Source organism: Paroedura picta, chromosome 13, assembly GCF_049243985.1.
Source record: "Paroedura picta isolate Pp20150507F chromosome 13, Ppicta_v3.0, whole genome shotgun sequence".
NCBI classification, from domain to species: Eukaryota; Metazoa; Chordata; class Lepidosauria; order Squamata; family Gekkonidae; genus Paroedura; species Paroedura picta.
The window spans coordinates 6,143,295-6,157,707 of NC_135381.1; the positions used below are offsets into that span (position 1 = coordinate 6,143,295).

At 52.1% G+C, this 14,413-nt stretch overlaps 1 protein-coding gene across 2 annotated transcripts in view; it reads left to right on the forward strand.

Moving 5' to 3' along the window:
• The window catches only part of ULK1 (unc-51 like autophagy activating kinase 1), a 74,916-nt gene extending 60,717 nt beyond the window's left edge, over nt 1–14,199 (forward strand). For both annotated transcript variants that reach the window (XM_077307259.1, XM_077307260.1), the window contains 11 exons: nt 469–552; nt 1,483–1,763; nt 2,371–2,555; nt 4,080–4,195; nt 4,873–5,016; nt 5,843–6,030; nt 6,773–6,951; nt 7,235–7,353; nt 8,137–8,294; nt 8,967–9,102; nt 9,578–14,199. In XM_077307259.1, coding sequence (XP_077163374.1) covers nt 469–552; nt 1,483–1,763; nt 2,371–2,555; nt 4,080–4,195; nt 4,873–5,016; nt 5,843–6,030; nt 6,773–6,951; nt 7,235–7,353; nt 8,137–8,294; nt 8,967–9,102; nt 9,578–9,633 — 1,646 coding nt within the window. In that variant the 3' untranslated portion in view covers nt 9,634–14,199. The remainder of the gene's footprint in view (nt 1–468; nt 553–1,482; nt 1,764–2,370; nt 2,556–4,079; nt 4,196–4,872; nt 5,017–5,842; nt 6,031–6,772; nt 6,952–7,234; nt 7,354–8,136; nt 8,295–8,966; nt 9,103–9,577) is intronic.
• Nucleotides 14,200–14,413: the final 214 nt, after the last annotated feature.

Genomic DNA, 14,413 nt, shown 5'->3' on the forward strand with positions numbered 1-14,413 from the left:
AGAGGAAGTGGTGGGTCACTGTGTGAGACAGGAGGCTGGACTGGATGGACCACTGGTCTGATCCAGCAGGGCTCTTCTTATATTCTTATGAAGGCCTCGGCCTCCATGCCCTGGAGGAACTGGTGGGTCACTGTGTGAGACAGGATGCTGGACTGGATGGACCACTGGTCTGATCCAGCAGGGCTCTTCTGATGTTCTTATGGAGGCCTCAGCCTCCATGCCCTGTTGTTGGCCTCCTGGAAGAACTGGTTGCCCAGCATATGAGACAAGATGCTGGACTAGATCGGCCACTGGTCTGATCCAGCAGAGTTCTTCTCACATTCTTATGACAGTTCTGGTAGGCTTTAGCCTTGCGTTGTCTTCAAACAAGCCATTTGTCCATCCCACATGGGGTGGCAGAGTTTACGTTAATCAAGATGACAGAGCTCTAACAGAAACTAAGGACCTTATCTTTTGTCTTTTTAAAAGTTGGAACCATCCCCGAACAGCCTGACCAGACCATTATCCCTTCCCCGCTTGGAGCAGAGATGAGAAGCCGGGTCCCTGTATCTGGTATGTTACCGATGGCTTTATTAGGTCAGCCTAACCAACATAACAGAATGTTCAGTAACCAATGCGTTAGGACTATAGAAGTCCAGGACCAACCCAAAAGAACTCCAGGCAGATTACACATCATGCTGCTTACAACCAAAACGGAAGATTCAAAAACAAGGACATTATAAAAGACTATGGACAAAGCCCATTGCATTCAGGAATACAACAGGTGCTAGATTGGGGGGTGGGGGTGGAAGAACTCTGCAGAAGGCATCTCTGCCCATGCACAGAACTCATTGGCAGGGGCAGCTCTCAGGTGGCAGGGATCTGCGGCCTCTGAGCCTCAGAGGGAAGGAGGAGGGGGTGGTCAGGGGTGGGGGATGGAAGGTGATCGGCTGGCCACTGGACAGACGGGCAAGCCAGTTGGACGATGAGGCACTCAGGGGCGGGACAGCTGCCCTAAGTGGGTGTTAAGCACTGAGTGGCACTTAAGCCATGAAGCATTAGAACCAAGTTTGAGTCCAGTGATCGTCAAGCTCCCAAACTTTGTTCCAAAGCATTAGGGCCGCAGGAATCTGGAACCAACCCAGAATGAATGTGAGGCGGATTACACATGGTGCGTTAGCGCTAACAACAAAAATGGGATATTCAGCAATGAATATTAGAATATTAGAAATCCAGAACCACCAGAAAGCGATAGAAACAGTGGGTATTAACACGACACATTAAGCAAGCTGGAATAACATCATTGTCTTAATGACTTTATTTTTATATGTCCTTCCCTGCCAGTGGGATCGACTCGCAATAAGTTATATGAGGTGGTGCTGATCACACCTTCAGTCATTTATCCCCAAAAGTTTGCGAATCACTTTGCAATCGCAGCCTCCCCGCACTGCCTCACTGCTCATGCCTGCGGGGCCCTTGGCCCTCTGCTCTTCTCCCTTGCAGGTGCCTCCGTGCCTGACCCTTCGCAGCGAGGGATGGGCTCCCGCCTCCACAGCGCCCCCAACCTGTCAGACATGCATTCCTGCCGGCAGAAGATCACCAAGCAATACTCGGATCCGTTGGTCGCCCATTTCAGCCACACCCCTCCGTTCAGCCATGCGCCGGCCGGCCAGCCCACAACAGCACATGGACTGCAGCCATGCCGCCCGCTGCGTTCTTCCCCAAAGCTCTCGGAGTTTATGCAGAGGAGCCCGTTGCCGACAATCATGGGCTCTCCGACAAAGGTACTGATGTCGAGGGGTGTGATCTGGCGCCTTGTAACTCTAAGTCTGGGTCTCCGGTTGTTTGGGGAGGGGGCTTTGGTCAGAGCAGTGGGGTCCTGAGCCACTGAGGAAGCAGGAATATAAGAACATCAGAATAGCCCTGCTGGATCAGACCAGTGGTCCATCTAGTTTAGCATCTCATCTCATAGTGTGGTCAACCATTTCTTCTGGAGCAGGGGTAGTCAACCTGTGGTCCTCCAGATGTCCATGGACCACAATTCTCATTAGCCCCTGCCAGCGTTTGCTGGCAGGGGCTCAAGGGAATTGTAGTCCATGGGCATCTGGAGGACCACAGGTTGACTACCCCTGTTATGGAGGACCAACAACAGGGCAGAGAGGCCAAGACCTTCATAAGAACATCAGAAGAGCCCTGCTGGGTCAGACCACCTAGTCTAGCATCCCATCTCACATGTTGGCCAACCAGTTCCTCTGGAGAGCCAACATCCGGGCAGAGAGGCCAAGCTTGCATGATTGAATCCCCTTTTCTGTCTGCTGCTATTTCTAACAAGACACCCCTTCTCTTCTTCCCCTACCTCTGCCTTTTTCTTTTGGTCTTATTTCCACGCAGGCCATGTCTCCTTTCGAGTTCAACAAAACCCCCAGCTCCCAAAACCTGCTTGCCCTCCTGGCCCACCAGGGCGTGGTGATAGCCCCAACGAGGAACAAGACTCTTCCAGACCTGAAGGAGATGGGCCACTTTCATTGCCAGCAGGCCGGCTTGGGTCTGAGGCCGATGGAGGAAGCCAAGGGCAGGTATGGAAGTTCTCTGGGGATGCCTCTCGGCATGTGTGGTGTGGTTGGCTGTTGGTATGGGGAGGAGGAAGTTTATTATTCATTCATTCATTCATTCATTCATTCATTCATTTTCATTTGATTTCTATACCGCCCTTCCGTATGGCTCAGGAATCAACGAATCAACATACAACATAGTCTAATACAACAATAACAATCGCTAACAATTATAAGGAACAGAAGAGCCCTGCTGGATCAGATTTCTAGGCCAGCATCCTGTCTCATACAGTGGCCAGTCAGTTTCTCTGGAGGGCCAAGAACAAGGCACAGAGGCCAAGGCCTTCATGAGAACATCACAAGAGCCCTGCTAGATCAGACCCGTGGTTGGAAGGGACCTCCTGAGTCATCTAATCCAGGGGTAGTCAACCTGTGGTCCTCCAGATGTCCATGGACTACAATTCCCATGAGCCCCAGCCAGCGTTTGCTGGCAGGGGCTCATGGGAATTGTAGTCCATGGACATCTGGAGGACCACAGGTTGACTACCCCTGATCTAGTCCAACCCCTGCACCATGCAGGACACTCACAACCCTCTTGCTCATCCCCCGTAACCTGCCACCTGCTTCAACCTTCATAGAATCTTTCACAGAACTTTCCCACCATTTGGCTACGCGTACTGACACGGTGGTGTGTTCCTTACAATGGAAGTTCCAGAGATGGAAAGAGGGAAATCCGTTTGATTGGCTCGTTCCCGTCTCAGAGATAAGCTTTAGCCAGGCCTGCGAACCACGCAGAGTCAAGGCCACGGATGAGCGTGGAGCGGGCTCTTAATTGCTCACTTCCCCTTTCCTGCACGGCTTGTCCTCACCGCACCCTGGCTCTTCGTGCATCGGAGAACTGGCCCATCCCCAGATCTGATCCAGCATGACAGATGTCATCCAGATGTTCCTGGAAGAGCGTCTCAGCTCACCTTAAAACCGGGCCGTGCGAGGCGACGCCTTTTTGTCCAAACCGACAGTCTGCAATTGCCCGGTGGGCGTTAACAGACGGAGCGTTTCCTGTCACTTTGCTGAGTCACGGCTGCAGATTGACAGTCCCGGACGGGTCCCCGCTCAAGCAGTCGGTTCTACGCAGGAGGGGTGCTTGAAAGACCTGCATCCGCTGCAGAATGGGGGGCTTGTCATTCCACGCATGTTGAGATGTGGTTTTGAATGTGTTCTCTCAACTTTCCGTTGAATGGTGGGTGCATCCAACTGGCGGTCTTCAGGCAGCTGCTGGACAGAATCTTATCCTGGATGCTTGAGGCTGGTCCTACATTGAGCAGGGGGCTGGACTAGATGGTCTGTCTGGCCCATTCCCACTCTGTGATTCCATGACCCTGGGATTCTAAACTGATGGGCAGTAGGTTTTAGATGGACAAAAGGAGATACTACTTTACACAGGGCTCTGATAGAGCAGACAGAGGTTTCCATGCCAGCTGAAGTTGAAGAGAATGGTCTCCATGGTCCTCAGAAATGCTCAGTTCTGTGTTCTGCCCCTTCCTCCAGGTCTCTCAGCACCGGCCGCCTCACTGACCTCCTCCTGAAGGCTGCTTTTGGGGCCCAGATCCCTGAAGCCGGCAGCAGCGACAGCTTGAACAACGAGAAGCCCATGGAGATCACAGGTATTGGCACGCTCTGGGTCTCGCTTCTCTCTGCACAGTGGCTGAGAGCTGGCCTGGTGTTGTAGCGAAGAGCAGTGGCTTCTAATCTGGAGAACAGTTTTTGATCCCACACTCCTCCTCTGCCCTCAGACCGCTGGGTGGCCTGGGGCCGGTCACCGTTCCTGCAGGACAGTTCTCTCAGAGCTTTCTCAGCCCCACCTCCCTCACAGGGAGCCTGTTGTGGGGAGAGGAAGGGAAGGTGATTGTAAGTCACTTTGAGACACACAGAGACCTGCTGGGTGAATTTGGGCCGTCCACAGTTCTCTCAGAGCTCTCTCAGCCACCGCTACCTCACATTGTGTCTGTTGTGGGGAGAGGAAGGGAAGGCAGTTGTCAGCCGCTTTGAGAAAGATGGGGCCTGCTGAGTGACCTTGGGCCAATCTCAGTTCTTTCAGAGCTCTCTCAGCTCCAGTTGCCCCACAGGGTGCTTGTTGTGGGGAGAGGAAGGGAAAGCGATTGTCAGTGACTTTTGGGGTAGTAAAAAGAGGGGTCCAACCCCCCCCCCAGCTCTTCTCGTCCAGTTCCTCATCTCCCCCGCTCTTTCCCTATGCAGCCTGCTGGATGAGAGCTCACGGACCCTAATTGAAACTGCTTGCATTGATTCTCTTTTTCTCATTTCTTTGCTCTTTCTCCTGCAGCTCCGTCGGCTGCCTTTGGAGGGAACTTCAACCCCGGGGCCCGGGACGGGGGCTCGGCCAGCCCTTCCCCAGTGATCTTCACGGTCGGGTCCCCTCCCAGTGGGACCACGCCCCCACAGACCACCAGGGCCAGGATGTTTTCAGGTAACCTCCTCCTTAATCGCGTTGCCTTGGTTAGCATGGTGTAGTGGTTAAAGTGTGGCAGCCTCTAATCCGGAGAACCAGGTCTGAGTCTCCACTCCTCCTCTCCATACAGATGGCCGGGTGACCTTGGGCTCCTCACAGCTCTCTTAGAGCTGCTCTTGCAGAGCAGTTCTTTGAGAGCTCTCGCAGCCCTGCCTACCTCACCTTGGGTCTGTTGTGGGGAGAGGAAGGGAAACCTGTGATGTTTGTAACCTGTGATTGGGATGCCTTCCAGGAGTGAAAAGTGGGGTATGGAGGAAAAAAAAAAAAAACCAGCCCTCCTTCTTCTACATGTATGTTTTAGGGCTGGACATGTATGCATGAGTGGGGGTAAAATAGGAGTTTGCAAGCAGACACACTGCTGTACATCAAGGGATGAAATTAATTCAAAGCGATGAAATGAATGAAATTCAAAGGATGAAATTAGTTCAAAAGAAATTCCGTCTCAACGTCCGGAAGGAGATCCACGGGCTCGACACGATCAAAGCCGATACAGGGATGACCATGAACCAGCTAAAACAGGGGTAAGTCAAAACTGCGGCCCTCCAGAAGTCCATTGACCACAATTCCCATGAGCCCCTGCCAGCGTTCGCTGGCAGGGGCTCATGGGAATTGTAGTCCATGGACATCTGGAGGGCCGCAGTTTGACTACCCCTGAACTAAAAGAGGCAGGCAGAGACAGGGAAACATGGCGAAGACTTTCCTATAGAATCACCGAGGGTCGGACACGACTGAACGGATAACATCATCATCATCATCATTAAAAATATTTTTTTTGTCTGTTTAGTGGGATCTTCTAGCTCTTTAAGCTCCGGAGGATCCTTCAGTGGGCGGCAGTTGATCCTGGGAGCTGGCACAGAGATCCTGGAAGCGCCATCGGGACTCAGATACATGTTCGCTGATGCGATCACGGCCAACCTGGAAGGAACGGTCACTTTTGAGGCTCCGGAGCTTCCGGAGGAGACGCTGATGGAGGTTTGTGGCAAACTGGACACTGCCCAGACAGGGAAATCGCGGTTCTTTGCCCAGTCCCTTCCTACCTAGCCGCAGGACCTCCCCTTAGACCAAAGGGCCTCAACCTGGGGGTGGGGGCCTCTTTGGGGGTCGAACGACCCTTTCACAGGGGTCGCGGCAGGGGAAGCAGCTTGGCCAGGGGGCGCCATCCACACAACAGCCTTGCGGGGTAGATCGAGAGAGAGCGTTTGTCTGTCTGGAGCAGCGGAAAAGAGCGAGATCGGCATGGTGGGACAAGAGGCAGAACTGAACTGTGAAACCCCAGAAAAAACAATTTATATACAATCATGAACCATGGATCTTCATGCCATTGGTCAGTTTTGGTTTAATTTCTGTGAAGGAACACTTGCATAATTTTAGGGTTGGGGGTCACCACAACAGGAGGAACTGTATTAAAGGGTCGCGGCATTAGGAAGGTTGAGAACCACAGACTTAGAGGGGTTCACTTTCACATGGCTCTCCTTGAGGCAGACCGCTACAGCTTCCAAACATCTGGCAAATGTTTCTGGGGGAGAGTCAGGTCCATTAGGAAACCGAGCTGGGTGTCATCTGCATACCGATGACCACCCAGTCCGAACCCCTGAACTAGCGGGGCATGGCCAAATCGAGATTTTCTTCTCTCGCCTGGATCAGCAGCCGCTGGGTCTCTGCAGGCCATATCAGGCTTTTCACCCCCCTCTCTTTGGTCCCCTCCCCGCCACAGCAAGAGCACACGGACATCTTGCGCAGCTTGCGGTTCACCCTGGCCTTCGCCCACTACGTGATGGAGATAGCGGCCGTCAAAGGGAGCACGAGCGAGGTCAACAGCTCGGTGGCCTCCGAGTTCCAGCTGCAGGAGAGCGTCGTGGCCGATCAGATCAGCCTGCTGAGCAAAGAATGGAGGTAAAGACCGGACCCGGTGGGAACGTGGCCAGGAAGCTGGGCATGCAAGCTCAGCCTGGGACCCTTTGCTCAAGAAGGGAAGTTTTTACTTCCTTGGATGTTCCTGGCTGCTCTTGCTACACTCCAGGAATCGACCCACCTGTGTCCTCCTCTCTACTCTGGGCTTACTGGGGGTGTAAACAACTCCAGCAGGTATTGACAGGCCCTGTCCATCTCTTTGTGAGCTATCTGGGCTTACTTCTACTGCCCCCCGTTGCTATGACATGTTGCCCTCTGTCCCCAGCTACGCCGAGCAGCTGGTGTTGTACCTGAAAGGAGCAGAACTCTTGTCCTCAGGCCTCCAGATGGCCATCGACCAGATCCGGGCAGGCAAGCTCTGTCTCTCCTCCACAGTCAAGCAAGGTAAGTGTCGGCCCACGAGGGAGAGGGGACTTCGGCGAGCAGAGTGGCTGGAGGGGAGGGCTCAGCTCGTCCCAGAAGTTTTTGCATTTTGGGGGGGGTCTTGTTTTTGCTGGCTTGGCATGCCGCCGCAGGTCTCCACACGATCTCAGACGGCTGGTTCGGAGAACAAAAACAAAAACCCCGAGCAAATTGCCTCGTCAGGATGTTTCCGCACTTAGCGACGTGCGAGATCGTAACGATAATTGATGTGGAGGCAGCTTAATAATTGCACATTGCGCCTCTGCGATTAAGCAACGTGCTGTTCCTCGGCGGGCTGAATCACTCGTTTCTTGGCCAGGGCGACTCAGGAAGAACGTCGAGAAAAACAAGAGTCCCGAGGAGAAACAATGAAATGTGTTGTGTGGATGGCGCCCCCCCATAACCCCTGTGAAAGGGGTCCTGACCCCCAGGTTGAGAACCATTGAGCTAGAGCAGGGGTAGTCAAACTGCGGCCCTCCAGATGTCCATGGACTACAATTCCCAGGAGCCCCCTGCCAGCATTCGCTGGCAGGGGGCTCTTGGGAATTGTAGTCCATGGACATCTGGAGGGCCGCAGTTTGACTACCCCTGAGCTAGAGCAAAGGCTGGGTTAAGGTTAGGGGTAGGGTCAACCACAGGTCCCAAATTCTCTGGCGCGGATGCTCTATGAGCAGCTGGTACACACGGATGAGGAGCTGACAGGAAATGGATATCTACCTGTCCGGTGTTGACCGCTGACTCACTTCCTCCTGTCCCCTGTGCCAGTGGTGCGGAAGCTGAACGAGCTGTACAAGTCCAGCGTGTCGTCTTGCCACTGCCTGAACCTGCGGCTGCAGAGGTGGTTCTCGGATAAGCAGAAGCTCATGGACCGCATCAACAGCATCACCGCAGAGAAGCTCATCTTCAGCCACGCGGTGCAAATGGTAAGGGGGCCGTGGCTCAGTTTGTCACGCAGAACGTCGCCGGTTCAATCCCTGGTGTCTCTGGCTAAATGATCTGGTCGTTATGTACTTATTTATCACACGGCATGTGTAGCATAGGCAAGCAAGGGACATTTGAAGGTGGTTTCCTATGGCCTGCCTCTGCGCCATGCCCCCTAGTGTTCCTCGGAGGAACTGCCACCCAAATCCTTGGAGGTCTCCCATCCAAACACTAGCCAAGGTCATCCCTACTTAATTTCTGAGATTGGATCGGGCTTGCCTGGACTATCCAGGTCAGGCAGTAGTTGATGGAGAGCTGTAGCCAGTCTGAGGCTCATGGTAATTGTATTACAACGGGGGAGGTCCTTTGTTGTTTCTATATTTATTTGTCCAAACTGGGGTCAAGAGCTCCATCTTGCAGGCCCTACAGAACTGTGTTCAAACCCTGACCTCGTATGGAGGCTCTGAGTACAGCGTTGCTCTTTGCCCAGCCCCTGGCATCCCACCTGTCCCTCCCCACCGCCCATTACCTCCCCACAACAATCCGCCGGGATATCTTCAGATAGGTGGCATGGGTCTCCTCCAGGGCAAGCTGGGGCGACAGGTGTATGGCGGAGGGGGGGGGCAAGCAGCGTTCTAGGGGAGGAAGACCACCGAAGCCTTCCTCTCTTCCAGGTGCAGGCTGCGGCGCTGGACGAGATGTTCCACCACCGGGAGGACTGCGTGCAGAGATACCACAAGGCACTGCTGTTGATGGAAGGGCTCTTGAACATCATCACGGAGCAAGGAGACATTGAGAACATCAACAAATGTAGGCGCCCACCATGGCTGGAGAGCTCAGGGAGGGGGAGGGCAGGGTTAGATCAGGGTGGGCAGCCGTGTTAGCCTTGCCTTTAGCGGTAGAAAAGAGGAAGAGGCCAGGAGCACCCTCAAGACCAGGGGTAGTCAAACTGCGGCCCTCCAGATGTCCATGGACTACAATTCCCAGGAGCCCCTGCCAGCTGGCAGGGGCTCCTGGGAACTGTAGTCCATGGACATCTGGAGGGCCGCAGTTTGACTACCCCTGCTCAAGACGAACAAAACTGGTGGCTTGAGATGAGCCTTCCTGAGTTACTGCTCACTTCTTCAGAATTCTCCAGTGCTCTTTTCTAGCTATGGAGACATCCTGCAGGCTTAAATGCGTCCAAAAGAGTCGTACTCTGACCGCTCCAACAATCCGGCTCTCCAGTTAGGGCCACCAGTTGGACCAATACCCAAATCATCGCCTTCCCTTCTCTCTTTTCCAGGTAAACTGTGCATCGAGCGCCGACTGTCTGCCCTGATCTCGGGAATCTGTGCATGACGAAACGAGCCCTCGCCTCACAGGTGGCCACCGCTGCATTCTCACATGCTCCCTGCTCAGAAAGAGGGCGCAAACTTCACCCAGACAATCCTCCACCACAGACCCCTTAGACGCTTGCAGGGGTCTCGTTCCCGGGGGCTGCATTGCCGCTATTCTCCCTCCCGCTCCCGGGATGGCAGCAAGGACGGTCGCTGGCCTCCTGACAAGACGCAAACGGAGAGAGAGGAGTGAGCAGATGCCCGGAAGGCTTGCCCCGCCTTCCTTTTTGGCGGTCGATACTGGATAAAGGATCAAACCTCCTCCGTCACGTGTCCCCCTCGGAGGACGGGCCTACCACCGGGCTGGCTCCCTTGGTGAGCCGGGGGACGCCCTGTCGTTTCGTGCGCCATCGCTGGCGGTGGACGCACCCAAGGCTTTCGTTCGTGGAGGACAGGAGCTGGTTGGGAGGGCGTGCCAATGGTTGGGAAGAGCGTCCTTCTGCAAGCGGGGTCCTGTCCCCCGAGTTTACTGACAGCCAGTCTTCGGGACCTGCTGAAGAATTGTCCCTCCTGCTGGTTGTCCCCCCTTCCTGACACCCACTAAAGCATTTCAGTACGGGCAGCATGGAAACAGGAGGAGCAATTAACGTGGCAGGGAGGGCCAAAGCCCAGACTTTCCTTTTCGTTTGGACGACTGCGGCTTCTATTTTCCCGTCGCAAAAGCTGGAATCTGCTTTCAGGACAGCGTGACTTTAACGGGGGGGTGGGTGGGATGGGGTGTTCCCGCTTGCTATGCGGGAAGAGCTGTTGAGATTTCTTTTTTTAAAAAAAAGCATAGATCTTTATCTACAAACTATTCTGAGCAGCGGGAATCGACTCTGGGCTGTCTCGCGCTAGTTTTAAGAAGCCAAAATGTGTTCTGTGCATTTCCTTCTTCACCCAAGGAGGAAAACCCTACGTCGGCGCACGGATCAGGCCCCGCCTGTCCTCCCATCGCCACGGATCCGGCATGAGAAAGCGTCTGTTGTGATCTTGGCGACCAGCCGTGGGTCAGGAAGTAGGACTCCTTTCCCAGGAAGGAAGATCACACACCCACCCACTTACACAAACACACACACACACACACACAAACACACACAAGCTTTGTGAATCAAAGGAGCACTTTATAGACTGTTGGAACTTGACCTTTGGCCATGGCGTCCTACAGTGAACCCAAGACACTGTCATGTATCGGGGTGCTGTTCCCCAAATCCTTCTCCTCCCTCCCCCCCCCCCCAACCGCCTGTTGGTTGGTATATTGTTGATTGGTTGTTGGGTTTGCGTATTATCTTTTTTTTTAAAGATTGCACTACAAGCGTGGATGTGTGTTTGTGTGTACGTATATATTAATACATATTCCGGCGTCAATATGTATTAATGTGTATATTCTACCGTGCGTCGTGCGTGTTTTTTTCGAATTGTACTGTATCTTCTGCTCGCGAGGAGGGAACCGGCCGCGTGGGCCCCCTTTTCACTCTGGGATGCAGCTGCACTGAGCGAAGGAATAAGTTTGCGTTTAACTTTTTAACGATCGGCTCCCCCACCCCCACCATGGGCATCTGGATAGACGGGGCTCGTACGATCTCATCAGAACCTGCAAACGAAGCAGGGAGAGCCCTGGCTAGTCTTGGATGGGAGACCTTCAAGAAGGAGAGTCAAGCAATGGCAAATCACCTCTGAACATCTCTTTTTCGAAAACCTCGCAGGGTCGTTTTTAGGGCGACTGGACGGCACTTTCCGTCACCGCTAACGGGCGAGCCGTCGACAGCCCAGAGGCGAACCTTTTCGTCTCGCCGGCTGCCGAGTTAACCGAAACGCATGTTTTCTTTTACTGAGGTTTCGAAAAGAATGGCGTTTTTCCTGAGCCGTCCGTTTTAACCTTAGTTGGATTTTCTTCGTTCAAAGCAACAACGCAGCCCCCCCCTCCCAACAATGGAAAGGTGGTGCGCTTTGTGCACGTGTGTGCATGCACCTGTGCAGGTGTGCTTCAGCCGTGCAGGCAGGGGGTGTTGCGGCAGCAAGCTGGCGAGTGAGAGCAGCCTCGCTTGGCGTGGGTGGTGGGGAGTGTTTTCATGCGTGTGGTTTTTATAGAATGAGACCGTTTGGTGACAGTATTTCCTTTCAGGCTGTAAAACTTCCCTCTACAAGCAAAACTTTTCTTTTTCAAGTGGTAGGAGGGCAGGAGGGATCAAATGTGTTGGTTTGTACCCAGCAGGTATGCCCATTGTCATTTCTTTTCTGGCACATTGGCATATAAGATATTTTTTTTAATTGCTTGTTCTTTTATCTTCAAAAATATGCAAGGAATAACCCCTTTGATTTGGGGAGCCAGATCTATCCCGGGCGGTAGCTGGACTAGCAAGCTACGTGTGGATGATCGATTCACGTTCCCATCCTGTTTTAATGTTGAGATGACGTGTCTGACCTCCTTGTCCTTGTGGGGTAGTTGCCCTCCCCCCCCCCTCACTGCAAAATTAAACTGATCACCCAGGTTGGAAATCTCAAGTATTCCCAGTTTTGTCTGGCATCCAGTTAATAATTTGAGGACTTTAATATAGTCATCAGTTATCAACTAAATTAGTTTAAATTTGCATAGGTAGTTTGGGAGGAAATTAATTTCTAACCATAGAGTTCTTAAAAATCCCTAGAGGAATCACTAGAAACTCTGCGGTCAGAGAAGGTCTTGTTTTTCTTTTTAATTTTTCCCCTCCCCAGGACAATCATGCTGCCTCCCCCCACCCCCCACCCAGCCTCGGTTTCCACTCACTGATCAGGTGCACGTTGGTAGGCAAGGACCTCTATTACCCAGAAGTCTCCTGCCATAAGCAGGCTAAAGGAAACTCGAGGTACATCAGCCATCTTCTCTGAAGAGGCATTTTCCCCTGTGAGTTTTTCTGCATGCTTTTATTTTTATCACTGGTGTGCCTGTATTTGTTGTTGTTATTGTTGTTGTTCTTTCCTCATCTGGACCTGTTTTGCTCCATCTAGTGGTGGTTTCAATATTACATCGCTGTATCTTCAGCATATTTCCTTACACGTTTAAAGTGCAGGGAAATAAGCAGGGGATAGAACGGTAAGCCGAAAATACAGCGATGCAACACAGGACCACTAGAGAGAGTGAAATGTGGGTGGGAAAGCGGCAACGGCGGACGCAATACAGACCCACAATCGATGAAAATAAGAGTGCAGGGAAGCTTAGTGGTTGTGAGAGAGAAGCAGATTACCTCTTCTGTGCCTGCAGCGTGGTTTTAGTAACCCACAGCGAAGGCCACAGCACCCTGTCTTATGGAAGCAAAGAGGAATACCCCTTCCAAAATGGTGCTTGTCACCTACTGTTCTTTTTTTAAAAAGCCTATTAAAATGGTATTTTAGCTTGGCCAGTATGTCAGGGATGCCATTTTAGCGACCGGAACGCTTTGTTATTTGAACTAACCAGACACTAACCAGCCCGTCATCACCCCTAACTTGCACCCCACCCCTCGTCACGGACAGGGGTGGGTTTTATTTAGCGAGAACCGAGCGTCAGAATCATGTGGGTCTGCAGCGCTGAATGGTGAGCTGTCTAGAAACGCAAGGACGAGCCCATGCCGCCAGGGGTACACTGTGGGTGCCTGTTTCGCCATAAGCATTTCGTCATGATTCTGCAGATGCCACCGATTTCTCCGCTAGCTGAGCCAGCGAATTCGTTCCAGGTTTGCCTCATAAATGGCCCCATTCCCCGACACCCCCCAATCTTAGGGAAATGTGGGATTTAGACACTAGCATTTGGAGGTGGTTGTGTTTTTGTGTTTTTGGGTTTTTTGACAGCCACGGGTTTCACTAAACAGCACCCCTGCCGTCCGCTTGGCGCTAACTTTCCCGCTGAACTTAGTTACTTGAATGTATCCACGTTGTCTGCGTTCAACCTAGGCCTCGCGTCCCCCCCCCACTCCCAGATATGTGGTTTACAGATCTTCAACTTATATATAAAATATAAATATATATTTCTCAATACTTGAAATGTAGCCACTTGTGCTTGGATTCAAAATAATAAAAGGACGGAGGTGTCTCAGGCCACCCAGAAGAGCGGATTTTAATTTGTTTCCCTCCCTGACCTCAACTGCATGTAGCATGAAACAAACATTTTTCTTTTCCTTTTTTTGGAGGGGGGGTTGAAAAATAGTATTTATTGCTTTGTTAAACAAGTAAGGAATAGAAAAGGGGCTTTTTTATATAAAAGAGAGAGAGAGAGAGAGAGAAAGAAAACCCAGGCAGAAGTGGCTATTTGTAGTCTGTTCACTATCGTTAATTGATGTGTTTCTGTCGTCATGTCTGTTTGTGGCGTCTTCAATTAGATTTCAAGAAAACCTCAGCCATATGTATCTTCAGGTTGGCAAGGAAGCTGTGAGCTGCTTGTGTTCACACGGCTCCGCTTGATAACGTCGCCATTTTTTTTTTTAAAAAAAAAGAATCATTATTTCACGTCTTGCGATGGTTGTGTTTCCGTTCTGTTTTGTTGCTTTCGACTGTATCATGCCGACTTAAGAAAATAAATTGGTTTCTAAATGTTGGTTGTGCTTGGTGATTTTGTTTTTGTTGCCCATCCTTTTAGGCCAGACTTTTGACCATGGAGAGGAGCCGCGGAAATAATTTTTCAGACTTCGAGGGCCCCCGGAAGTGATGTCAGCTGGCCACGCCCCTGCCACGCCCCTGGAAGTGATGTCACTACTTGCACCCTTAGCCTTCCTTTTGCTCCTTTCCCTCTACCTTTACTATTCCCATGG